Genomic DNA, 13,272 nt, shown 5'->3' on the forward strand with positions numbered 1-13,272 from the left:
CTTCAAAACGATATTGGGCTCACTTCTGGCACATCTGGCTGGCTGCTGTTCTTCCATCACTTTGTCCGTCTGTGACGGCGCTGATGTTGACGGCGCCACTGCGTCTTCCACCGCATTTCCCGCCCCGTTTTCGGGCCGTGTCTCCGGGCTTGTCTCGGCCTCTGGCTTTGCTGACTCCAGTAGGTTCACACCTGTCGGACGGCTTCCCGACAGAAACTTCTGTAAAGCCCCCCGCTGTCTTTTCTTTTGTTCCTCTTCAATTTTTTTCTTTTTAAGTTTTGCCGCACCTGAAAGCATCTTGAATGTTAGCCTACTCAAAAAATTACCTGCCTGCTAGCTTTGTTGTCCCGCTCTGACCCCTGACCGCGCTGCTGACGTCCCCTCTGATTTAACTGACTGGCGTTAATGTGACGTAATGTAACAGTCTATGGTTAAGATAAACATTGTGACTATTTTTAGTTAATTAAGAAATATTGAAATAAATTGTAGATAGGACATTTGTACATTTTTATTTTTTTTTTTTAATCTTTTTTTTTTTTTTTTTTTTTTGGCCCTCTGTCTGGGCCCCATCCCGTGAATCGGGCCCTAGGCACATGCCTAGTTTGCCTTTGCGTTAATCCGGCTCTGGGTTTGTCACAGGTGCAGGAAAGTTGATGATCTGTAGATGTTGCAGGAGGTGAAGTAGGATGGTGGCAAAGTTATTGCACAATGTGATTCATTTTTAGGGTCACCAATTCTTTTATCATAATTTTATTTTAAGTTATTGTCATTAATCATCAATACCATATTTTTTTAAACGCTACAAGGAGCCATTGCAAAGAGCCGCAGGTTGCAGACCCCTGGGTTAGACGGTTCAAGTTTTTCATTGTCATTAAGGCCAGTGGAACTCTGTACGTAGAACTCCTGGAAGGGGGCAGAGCTTCCGCTGGCTGAAGGAGGACTGCAATTGCACCTTCTTTAATAGTAACAGCCTTGTTGCCAGGGTTAAAGAGGCATAGCGGGACAACGTTAGTGGGCTGAACATGGACTAGGACCCTGGCAATAAGTATTTTGTAAGGCTAAGTATCATGTCCCCCTGAGCTCCACTGGTCCAACGTACAGCGCCCGTGACTAGGAAATCTTGTGCGGGTTCAACCATGAGAGTTCGGGCTACTCTCACAGTGAGCAACTTTGAGGCAGTCTCTGGGTGAAAGTAGGGCACTTCTTCTCTGAACAGAAATATGCGGTGTTTACCAAAGTCACCCATGCAAATTTCTATTACAAAGTCATTTATTTTGCCCTAAGATGGAAAGAAACATGGCGGAGCCAGGTGTGGCAGGTATAGTTGCAGCGCTCTTTGCTTATGCACTGCTCTCAAACACCTTTTTTTACACAGATACTGGTCAAATTCTGGATGACTCTTATAGTTCTAATAGCATCATCAAACCTATGTCAGTGGACTTTGTGACAAAATAAAGTCACCAAACATTTTGGACTTGGAAAACAAGTCCTGGCTGCTATGCTGATTCATCCACATCTGTACAGCAAAATCAGAAAGCACACCAAATCGGCACTAAAGCCGCAACAGAGCCTCACACTAATAATCACCATCTGCCTTCTGCTGTCCGGGGACATTCACCAATGCCCCGGTCCGACAAATGGCCCAACATCATATCATCGCATCAAAACACAGCAAGAGCATTGCAGGAAACTTACAGGTACAAACTACACATTTGAGCTAAGCACTTACCTCGATTCTTCCATCTCTCCGGCGAGTGCGGCGGGACCAGTGATCGACGCAAATGTGGTCACTGGTTGGACGAATCCATCAGGGATTAGCGGCGTGTTTACCGGATGCGCAGCTCTGCCCTCTCCGCTGCACGGGAACGGGATGCCCCCATCAAATGGATATTTGGACGAGGATGCCTTTCAGGATAGCCGTGGAGCGCTGTTTCACCGGAGTTCATCATGCTCATTAAACTGTGCCGTAAACTCCTCATCAGAATCAGCGCGAGGGAGCATTATAAACAGTCCACAAACAGCTGGTAGGAGTGGCGGCGGCGATAGTACAGCAGGGACTGCATGGTTGAAAGCTGGTACGGATCTCACCGGAGCGGCCGGCTCGCTAACCTCCACCTGTCAGACTCTTTCTACAACGGCAAGTAAAATCCGAGCCCCATCTTCTCTTTCTCTTCCTTGTAAGTTTGAGAACCGTGCAACAGGTGACAGCATAGTAAACGTAAAGCTACTTGCAAATGACGTCAACACTAGAAACAGGAAACCGACAAATCCCACAATAATAAAACACGGGAAACTCGGGGTATTTCAGACAGTTAATAACTCTAAATTAATTTGGGACTCAAGATCAAAACCAAAAGGCATTTTATGTGCACATTTGAATATACGAAGTATCAAGTCAAAAAGTGATCAAGTCCGTCGCCTACTTACTGACTCTTATATTCACTTTCTATGCCTTTCTGAGACCTGGCTTCAAGAAACCTCACCCTCCGCAATAATATCTATACCCGGTTATAAAATGTTTTGTAAAGACAGACAGGATTCAAAGAGAGGGGGTGGTCATGATTTATGCCAAGGAAACTTTTATCTGTAATGAAATTCATGTTGCAGATGAGAATGACTTGGAATTTCCTGGTTTAAATGTAACTTTGTCACAGCAAATGTCCTTCACTCTTGTGGTTATGTATAGACCTCCTTCTTCAAATGCAGATTTTTATGAAAAGCTAGACATTTTATTAAAACAACTCAACCTTGCAAAAGAACTTATAATATTGGGTAACCTAAATATTAATTGGGAAGTCAAACAAATCAGGAAAAACTTGAAAAAGGTCATGGACAAAATGGATATGGCTCAGGTGATTAAAGGCCCCACGAGAATTACAAACTCTACGAGCACTCAAATTGACCTTTACAAACAGGCCAGAAAAGATTTTGAAATCTTACAATATGCTTACTGGATTGTCTGATCACAATGTCATCATGGTCACCAGAAAATTAAATAAAAAGTGTTTTAAATCTTTGCCAGGCACAGAATCCTTTAGGATACCAAAGCAGGAACAACAAACCTTCATGGACTCAATCAATGATGTAAAGTATTTAGCTGCAGGCAGGAGAACTGCCTGCAGCTAAATACTTTAAAAAACTGTAGCTATGTTTTTCAGTAAAATAGAGCCTCATCTAATCCTGACATACTGGTTGCTGGAGAAAAATTACAAATTGTAAATCAGTACAAATACCTTGGGTTAGTAATAGATTCTCACTTCTCCTTTAAAGCCCATATTGACAAATTATGTAAAAATATCAAGTTTAATCAAGCAAATTTCCGCTCAATCCGAAATGAAATGTCAACCGAAGCTGCAATAATTTTTCTACGTTCCATGATTTTCAGCCATTTTAACTACTGCCTAACAAGTTGGTCTCAGGCAAGTCAGAGTGCAAAAAGACCTTTGGAAACATTATACAAACAAGCCATTAAAGTCTTGGATAGAAAACCAAGGCACTATCATCACTGTGCAATACTGAAAAAGTACAACCTTTTAAATCTCCATAGATTTTCAGATCTGAGTCTCATATACAAAGTAGCACATGATTTGGCCCCAGTTCATCATCAGCTGGTCAGTTAGGGGCGCTGCTGAGTGGAACTCAATACCTGAGGAGGTTAAACAGCTAACCACTTACAAGGCCTTTACAAATTTTTTTTAAATTTGTTTCATTAACATGTACGTCTGCCAACATTAAAAGCCGAGCCTGTTGCGCTGCATTGTACTGTATTAGATAACATAGCCTTTTGAACACGTGTTTTTGTGTGTGTTTTAATATTGTAACAGGTACTGTTATTGTTGTTATTGACTTGTAAATGTATTGTTATGCTTGTATTTTATTGCCTTTTTACATCTTGGCCAGGGGACTACAGATGAAAAATAGCCTTCTGGCTAATTCTGGCTTTTTTTAACCATGTTTGTTTATGTGTAATATGAAATTGCACTGTCCCCTTTCAAATAAACCAATCCAATCCAAGGCGGGCCCAGCAGCTCTCTTTGTGGTTTTATAGTGATGGGCTATCTCGTAAGATCTGGCTTTGGTGGCTGGGTGCTTTTCTCACCGTCATTGTACTAGTTCTGCATCCCCCAGGCCATTAGTGAAGACTTCAACAGCTATAGCATCTTGCTCAGCCTCTGCCCAATCCCCATAGGCTATAGCTACTTTCCCATAAATGTCATCTCTGAATACATGAAGCGACTCACCAAATCTGCATACTTTTTGCCTCAGCTCTACTGCAACAGCTGCTGCTTGATCTGAAGAAGGGCCATATGCAGTTTCGAGTTCCTCCAGCAGGCGGCGCTAGTCCCACTTAGATGAACGAGGGTTTCTGTGGACTATGGCACTTGTAGCTCCAATTAGGCAGAATTTCAGCTGGATGGCCTTTGTCTTTGCTGACCAGTGATTGTCCTCTGCACAGCTCTCAAACTTGTGCAAAAACTCTCTCCATGGTGTGTTACCGTCGTACTGGCCAGGTCGTAGAGTAGGGACTCTCTATTTTAGATCTTAGTCCTCAACACTGTCTGATGGAGGAGAGTGACGAAGTGCAGTGTGGCTCTCACATGGAGGTGAGTCACATGGGTGGCTGGCTGAGGAACATCCATGTTCAATGGTCGGCTCTGGGTTAACACAAGAGTATAATATTGGAAGCGTGCTTGTTTCTGGTTTAAAAGTAGCTGGTGTGCTTTGTACAAAACTTCCCATGTGAGCAAAGGGATTTGTGTCTGCATACTGGACATTTGATGACATGTTTGGAGCATTATAGGGGAGCACATGTACATCTGGGCTTCCTGCAAGTCCATGGCTTTGCCTGTCAGCTCCATAAAAAGGATTGGTCGGGGAGGGCGGAGCAGGACGGTCGAATGACGCAAACAAATCTTCTCCATTAGCCAGTGTGTTAGCACAGCTTTCATCACACACTAATTGGTTATAATGTTCACATTTTATCTCAGTCCCGTGTTCATAAGCCCCCACAGTACTTTCTTCATTGTCCTGGACATTAGTTAGTGACATAAACGGGTTTGAGTAGTTAGTTTCTTGTCCGTACACATAGGAAGGTAATGAGCGGATGCCATCTTGGATTAGCTTAGCAAAGCTAATATTACTGATGTATCACAGTTATTGTCCTCTTATTTATGCTGCTCACCTCTCCTTTAACAACGTGAGTGTCCCTTTGCAGTCACCAGTGTTAAAACCTTTCCTGTTGAGTCTCCCCACCGTGGTTGAAAGACACAGGAGATATGTATACTCCAGGGCCGGAGGCCGCTTTTCCTGCGGGGTAAACTCCCGTATACCTTACGCTCGTCAAAGTTGGTGCCTTCACGACCGCGTATAAAGAACAGGTCGTGTGGTTGTCTCAGAGCTGCACTTTATTTTATCTCCGCACTGTGAACATATCCTCACTATCTATCCCGGTCGCCGTGTAGGACTCTCTCATAGGCATGCACACACCTCTCTCCTCCATAGCTTTCTTTCCACACACACCTGCGTGTGCAGCCACACTATGTCACTCACATTCACGCACTGAGCTGCCCTACCAGAAACACATTCAAGTCAGACACATTTTTTTCACAACTGTAAAGTGTATTAGAGTTTTTGAAAAGCCCCTATCAGTAAAATGTATGATTATTATTAGTATTGGAGATTTCCGAGTGTGAAAAGACTTGTGGTTGGTCTGTGAAATGCCTTTAATCATGATTAATGGTTTATTCAGGAATTTATTTCATTTAATTGAACTGAACCACACACAAGAATGAAATTTGTGTGGTTTAACTCTAGTAATTATTGATTCGTTATTATAATCAATTTCTTTTTTTTTTTTAAATGGAAAGAAGTGTCTAATGTAGAATATGTGTATTAATTTTGAAATTAATCACAGTAGAGAAACACTGTGTGTGTGTGTGTGTGTGTGTGTGTGTGTGTGTGTGTGTGTGTGTGTGTGTGTGTGTTAGGCTGGGAACTACACTTTTAACCGAGCTAAGCTGATGAACGTGGGTTTCCGGGAGGCGATGAAGGACGAGGACTGGGACTGTCTGTTCTTCCACGACGTGGATCTGATTCCTGAGGACGACAGAAACACGTACGTGTGTGACGCAAACCCCAAGCACGTCTCCGTTGCCATTGACAGGAATAATTACAAGTACGTCGAACACACACACACACACACACACACACACACACACACACACACACACACACACACACATCCACAACTGATCTATGATCACAACAAATGCTCCAAACAGTTGGTGTTACGGTTTGACTCATAACCTTGTTATGTATGGAATCACAGGAGTGCCAAAATTAAAAGGAAATGCATGTAAAAATATAAAGAGAATCAATAAAAAAAGGGAAATATAAAGAGGATCAATAATGAAAAAATATACAAACGTAGTCATATTCTTTTTCCATTTTGCTTTTGTTTTTTTCCATTTTGTCGTTACTTTTTCTGTTTTGTCTTTTTCTTTTGTGTTTTGACATTGCTTTCACTTCATGACTCAAGCAATGTCAAAGCAATGACCCTCCTGACTAGTCGATACCTGATCACAGGATTCTAACTATAGAACTAGTTAAAACATGACATACCTCTTTCAGGTGGTGCTTTTTTGTTTTACATATATTATTATGATTCATTAGTTATGAACAATTCGGTTGAATCATTAACCTAGACCAGGTCTGCAACCTGCGGCTCTGGAGCCTAATAATAAAAATAATAATAATAATACATTTTATTTGAAATTCAGCGCCTTTCAGTTCACCCAAGGTCACTTAACAGTACATGATAAAACCACAACAACATAGTATAAAACCACAATCAAATTTAAGCTAAAACAGTATAAAAACAACAGTCAAAATGAAGCTTAAACACGGAGACAGAACAGGGGGGCTCAGGTGGGAAATGCTGTTGTGAATAAGTGAGTTTTGAGTCTGGCTTTGTTTTGTGAAAATTAGTCCATGTTCCTGAGATCCAGAGGTAGTTCCAGAGCCGGGGAGCAGAGCGGCAGAAAGCTCTGCTCCCCATAGTGGTAGGGTGGGCTGGTGGAGTGAACAGATGAATGGAGGAAGATGATCTGAGGGAGTGAGATGGAGTGTGGACGTGGATGAGATCAGTCAGATAAGGGGGGCAGTTTGGTGAATGGCCTTATAAGTTAACAGAAGGATCTTGAAGTTGATGCGAGATTGAATGGGAAGCTGGTGGAGATCAGGAGTGATGTGGGAGATAGAGGGAGTTTTGGTGATGATGCGGGCAGCTGAGTTCTGGACTAAGAAGAATTGCAGGGGGCGACCATGACGCTAACACACACATGTACATGCACACTCATTCAGACCAGCTTTCCCTTACCGCTCCAGCCGTTTACCGCTGTCTTCGGGTTTCTTTTCATCAGCCACCGCAGGCGCTATGGGTGCACACTTGGCCACTGCTCAAGCCTTTTTCCATCCACAGTTTCTCCGAGTTGCAAACATTTCTCCAGTATACACCACTCATTCATACACTCAATCAGCCAACCTGAGTGAATGCAGGGCTCGCATGAGTGACGTCACGGGACGTCATGTGACTTTACGGTTTCAGTACAGAATTATTTTATTTTCTCTTTTGGGGAATTTTGAGTCTTTAGTAAATAAATTATTGTTGTTAGTTATTTTTGTAATTTTTTAAAATTAATTATCTTGTGATTTGGTTTCTGTGCGTAGAGAGACTGTTGGTTTCTTTCTTTCCATCGTGTTGGGGGAGGGGCCTCAGGATGACACCCAGACTCTTAACCTGTGGTGAGGGGGAAACGGAAGAGTTGTCAATTTGGATGTAGAAACTACAGAATTTGGAGAGTGTTGATTTTGTACCAATGAGGAGAACCTCTGTTTTGTCACAGTTGAGTTTTAGGAGATTATGATTTAACTAGGATTTAACTTCTGTGATACAGTCAGTAAGGGAAGTGGGGGGGGTATAAGATGGTTTACTGGTGAGGTAGAGCTGGGTGTCATCAGCGTAACAGTGAAAATGAATGCCAAATTTACGGAAGATATTGCCAAGGGGGACGAGGTAAATATACAAATAAAGATTGATTGATTGATTGAATATGCTTATTAATGATGTAATTAATAATGACTCTGGTGCGATTGCTTCTGCCTTTAGCCAACATTTTTCACAACTTCCACAGGTCCATTCTCCTCCCCTTGCTTCACTTTCTTCCTCTGATGCTCCATCTTGCAGCAGTTTCTCATTCAGTAGGGTAAGCCCAGCTGTAGTGGAGCAGATCATAAATGAACTTTCTCATAGCAGTGCTGGTCCAGACGGCATTGAGACCAAGTTTATCAAGCTTGCCTCTCATGTTCTATGTTTTCCTCTAGCCGATCTGTTTAACTTATCATTTAGTACATGTGAAGTTCCCTCTGCCAGGAAATGTGCAAAGGTCATCCCCCTGCACAAAGGGGGTGACACTAGTAATGTAAATAACTACAGACCAATCTCTATGATTAACAGTATTGTTAAAGTTTATGAGAAAATAGTCTTTAATCAACTACCTGAACACCTCTCAACCAATAACCGCTTATCTCCATTTTAATCTGGCTTTAGAAAACACTTCTCTACTACATCTGCTTTATTAAAATTTACCAATGATATTTTTTCTGGCTTTGACAATAATCTGCTTAATGGTGCTTTTTTTTATAGATCTCACCAAAGCGTTTGATATGGTCGATCACTATTTGCTTTTAGACAAGCTTCATTCTATAGGCCTGGATAGGTCTTCGCTCCTCTGGTTCAATTCTTACCTTCATCATCGGCAGCAGTGTGTGTTTTACAATGGCAGCTACTCTGAATTTTCATTTATTGAGAAAGGTGTTCCGCAGGGTTCTTGGTCCACTTTTATTTTCAATATCTATTAATGATCTCCCTCTTGCATGCAATGACTGTAACATCCAACTTTATGCTGATGACACCGTGATTTATTCTGCAAAATCCAATATCTCTGATATTAATCACTCTATTCAGCATGACTTTAATGCAGTTCAATCCTGGCTACAATCTAATAAACTATTACTCAATATTTCAAAATCAAATTTTATGTTGTTCCAGAAGCGGGTTCGCCCAGTTTCAGCTAATGAGATTAAACTCACTTTTTCTGATTTGACACCAGTCCCAGTTGTTGATCAGTTCAAATATCTTGGTCTATGACTAGACTTCTCATTATCATTTAAAACTCATATACAAACTATTACAAACAAAATTTCTTATCACTTAAAATTGCTTTATCAATCAGTTAATTGTTTTAGTTACTCAGTTAGAAAAAGGATCATTTCCCAGTTGATTCTTCCCATTATTGATTACAGTGATATTATTTATCAAAACACCACTGCCACGATTCTCCAACCACTTAATGTCACTTACAATAGTCTGTGTAGATTTATCCTCCGCTGTCCCTTCAGAACTCACCACTGCCAAATGTATGAACATTTGTCATGGCTATCTCTGGCATCTAGACAACAGCTTCACTGGCTATTATTTATATTTAAATGTATTGATTTAAGTTTTCCTGATTATTTAAAACAATATATAATTCCTTTCAGATCTTCATACAGTTTGAGTCATGCTGATCAACCATACAGTATCTTGTAGTCCCTTGAGTCAAAAAAGAAGTCGGTAAATATTCATTCAAATATAAATCTCCACTTGACTGGAACATTCTCCCATTATCGATCCGCTCTCTAACCTCTCTGTCTCTGTTTAAAAATGCTCTTGTCCTCCATCTCCAGAATATCTGTCAGTGTTTTTGATTATAGGCTATGTAACCTAAACCGTTTTATTTATTTAATATAATGAAAGTTCTTACTATCATTAGATAGCTACTATTAATGATATCACTTTTATTACTAATTTATTTTTTGTATAAAATATTTACTGTTTAAAACAACTGTCAAATGTATACTGTGTGTGTGTGGGTGTGTGTGTGTGTGTCTATCTATACTTTGTTGTGTTTATTATTTTTGAAATACTGAATTCCTGTATTGTCTGCTCTGCTGTATCTGTCATCTTATGTAAGTTGAGGACCCCTCGAAAACGAGATGTTCCATCTCAAGAGGCTTATCCTCCAATAAACAAATAAACATCCTTCCATATCTTGGCAAGGACCCCAGTCGTCCTAGTGGGGAAAGACTGTCAGAGAGTATAGTGATGAGGCTGATGGAACCATTCATGAACAAGGGCCGAACTGTCATCACCGACAATTTCTTCACACCTGCTGTCTCTTGCACAACGACTGCTTAACCTGAAAACCACCATCCTTGGCACAGTTAACAAGATTCGCAGGGAAATTCCACTGTCAACTAGACAGACAGACCGCACTCAATTCACCACTCAGGTATGTTGCAGGTCTTTTTTTCATCAACACCTGCGTGTCATTGTGTGTGCTGTGAAAATAACGATCTATCTTATTTATTAGGTGTTTTCAACCACTGGCGCCACGCTGACAGTCAGAGCCGGATTAATGCAAAGGCAAACTAGGCACGTGCCTAGGGCCCGATTCACGGGATGGGGCCCAGATAGAGGGACAAGACAAAAAAAAAAAAAGATTAAAAAAATAAAAATAAAAATAAAAATGTACAAATGTCCTATCTACAATTTATTTCAATATTTCTTAATTAACTAAAAAAAGTCACGATGTTTATCTTAACCATAGACTGTTACATTACGTCACATTAACGCCAGTCAGTTAAATCAGAGGGGACGTCAGCAGCGCGGTCAGAGGTCAGAGGTTAGTGCGGGACAACAAAGCTAGCAGGCAGGTCATTTTTTGAGTAGGCTAACATTCAAGATGCTTTCAGGTGTGGCAAAACGTAAAAAGAAAAAAATTGAAGAGGAACAAAAGAAAAGACAGCGGGGGGCTTTACAGAAGTTTCTGTCGGGAAGCCGTCCGACAGGTGTGAACCTGCTGGAGTCAGCAGAGCCAGAGGCCGAGACAAGCCCGGAGACACGGCCCGAAGACGGGGCGGGAAATGCGGTGGAAGACGCAGTGGCGCCGTCAACATCAGCGCCGTCACAGACGGACAAAGTGATGGAAGAACAGCAGCCAGCCAGATGTGCCAGAAGTGAGCCCAATATCGTTTTGAAGCAGGAGCCTCTAGACCCAGAAAGGGTATTAGCAAGCTACCCATCTGATCCTGCAAAGTGGGACCAAATTGATGACAGGATGCGTGAGTACTTTGCACTAAACAATCCCTGTCAAAATATTGGAGATTTCTCTGCATCACAGAGGAAATATGGAGACATTAACCGAAGCTTAACTAAGGAACATTTCTTTAGAAAAAAGCTTTATGGAGAAACCCTGTCAAGAAAATGGTTAGTGTACTCACCGTCTACTGGCACTGTATTCTGTTACTGCTGCAAGTTGTTCAGTATAAGAGACAATCAATTTGTCACTGGATTTAATGACTGGAAAAACTGTGCTAATCGCTTGCATGAACATGAAAATAGTATGGATCATCGCACTGCTGTGCTGAGTCTATCATCACTTGGAAATAAAAATGCACGCATAGATTCAAACATAGTACAGCAACAGGAGTCTTGAGCGAGCATACTGGCTCAACATTTTGAAACGTATAGTGGCAACTATTCAGTTTCTTTCTTCACGAGGACTGCCCTTCCGTGGGGACGATGAGTTAGTAGGATCACCCCACAATGGGAACTTTTTGGGCTGCATAGAGTTAATTAGTCGCTTTGATCCACTACTGTCAGAACATCTAGCCAGATATGGAAATAAGGGCAGGGGACATACCAGTTACCTGTCCTCTACAGTTTGTGATGAGTTTATCCAGCTGATGGCTAAGAAAGTTCTGCATGCCATTGTAAAAGAAGTTAAAGATGGCAAGTATTTCTCCATCATTGTGGACTCAACACCTGACATCACACATGTTGATCAGCTTGCTCTGATAATTCGCTATGTCCTGAGGAAAAGTGGTGAACCTGTCGAGAGATTTTTGGAGTTCATACCACTACATGGGCATGCTGCAGAACACATGGAAGAAACACTCAAATCTGAGTTAAAAGAACTGGACATTGATTTGATGGACTGTCGTGGGCAGAACTACGACAACGCTAGTAACATGGCAGGGAAATATTCTGGACTCCAGGCAAGAATAAAAAATAAGAATCCTAATTCTGACTTCATATCATGTTCTGCACATTCTCTTAATTTAGTTGGTGCATGTGCAGCAGAATGTTGCCTTGAAGCAATTTCATTTTTTGGCTTCATTCAAAATATCTACAACTTCTTCTCAGCTTCAACTCGGCGGTGGGAGATTTTAACAGCCCATCTCACAAAATGTGAGCGAGGTCTGACACTGAAGAGCCTTTCCAGCACAAGGTGGTCTGCAAGAGCTGATGCAACAAAAGCTCTGAGATTTGGCTACAAAGCTATACAGGATGCTTTGAACGAAATCAAAGTTGACCATGGAACCCCCAGAGCTGCTCAATATGAGGCGAGTCAATTAATAACAGTGATGGAGACCCTTGAAACTGCAGTTATGACAGTTATGACTGTGGGATGAACTGCTGAGAAGAATCAATTTCACCAGCAAAGCATTGCAACAGGTACAAATTGATGTATGTACTGTTCCTTTTCTGTACAGTTCTCTCATAGAGTACATGGGACAGGCCAGAAATGATTTTGATGTCTATGAAGCAGAGGCCCAGACTCCCACAGCGACAGAGGGATACAAAGCAGATAGCCAAAGGAGACGAGTGAAGAAAGTTATGTTTGGTGAGTCTGCAGGTCCAGAGGTGCGGCGCTCAGGCCGTGAAGCATTCTTGATTGACACACATTATGTCATCTGTGACTGCTTGTCACAAGAATTGAAACAACGCAAAGACGCATACAAAATTGTGGAGGAGAAATTTGGTTTCCTTACTAAAACGAAATCAATGAACATTGAACAAATCTGTGCAGCCACAGAAAAGCTGAAGAAAATATACCCCCAGGATCTTGAGGAGGACTTTACAGCAGAGTTTTGCCAGTTCATCTCAATGGTAAAAGATGAAGAATCAGTCACGGCCATGTACAAGAAGCTCCTAGAGCTAGGCTTGAGGTATGCTTTCCCTAATGTGGACATTTGCCTTTGCATGTATCTGACATTACCGATTGCAAACTGTTCCGGAGAAAGATCATTTTCTTTGTTGAAACGAGTAAAAACATACCGGAGAGCAACGGTAACAGAATGAAAACTGAATGCATTTGCCCTGTTGGC

At 41.6% G+C, this 13,272-nt stretch overlaps 1 protein-coding gene across 1 annotated transcript in view; it reads left to right on the plus strand.

Moving 5' to 3' along the window:
- Positions 1–11,122, plus strand: part of LOC114478466 (beta-1,4-galactosyltransferase 3-like) — a 34,300-nt gene extending 23,178 nt beyond the window's left edge. The window contains exons 3-4 of the mRNA XM_028471564.1: positions 5,988–6,292; positions 10,951–11,122. Of these exons, the coding sequence (XP_028327365.1) occupies positions 5,988–6,292; positions 10,951–11,122 (477 nt within the window). The remainder of the gene's footprint in view (positions 1–5,987; positions 6,293–10,950) is intronic.
- Positions 11,123–13,272: the final 2,150 nt, after the last annotated feature.

Source organism: Gouania willdenowi, chromosome 16, assembly GCF_900634775.1.
Source record: "Gouania willdenowi chromosome 16, fGouWil2.1, whole genome shotgun sequence".
Lineage (NCBI taxonomy): Eukaryota > Metazoa > Chordata > Actinopteri > Blenniiformes > Gobiesocidae > Gouania > Gouania willdenowi.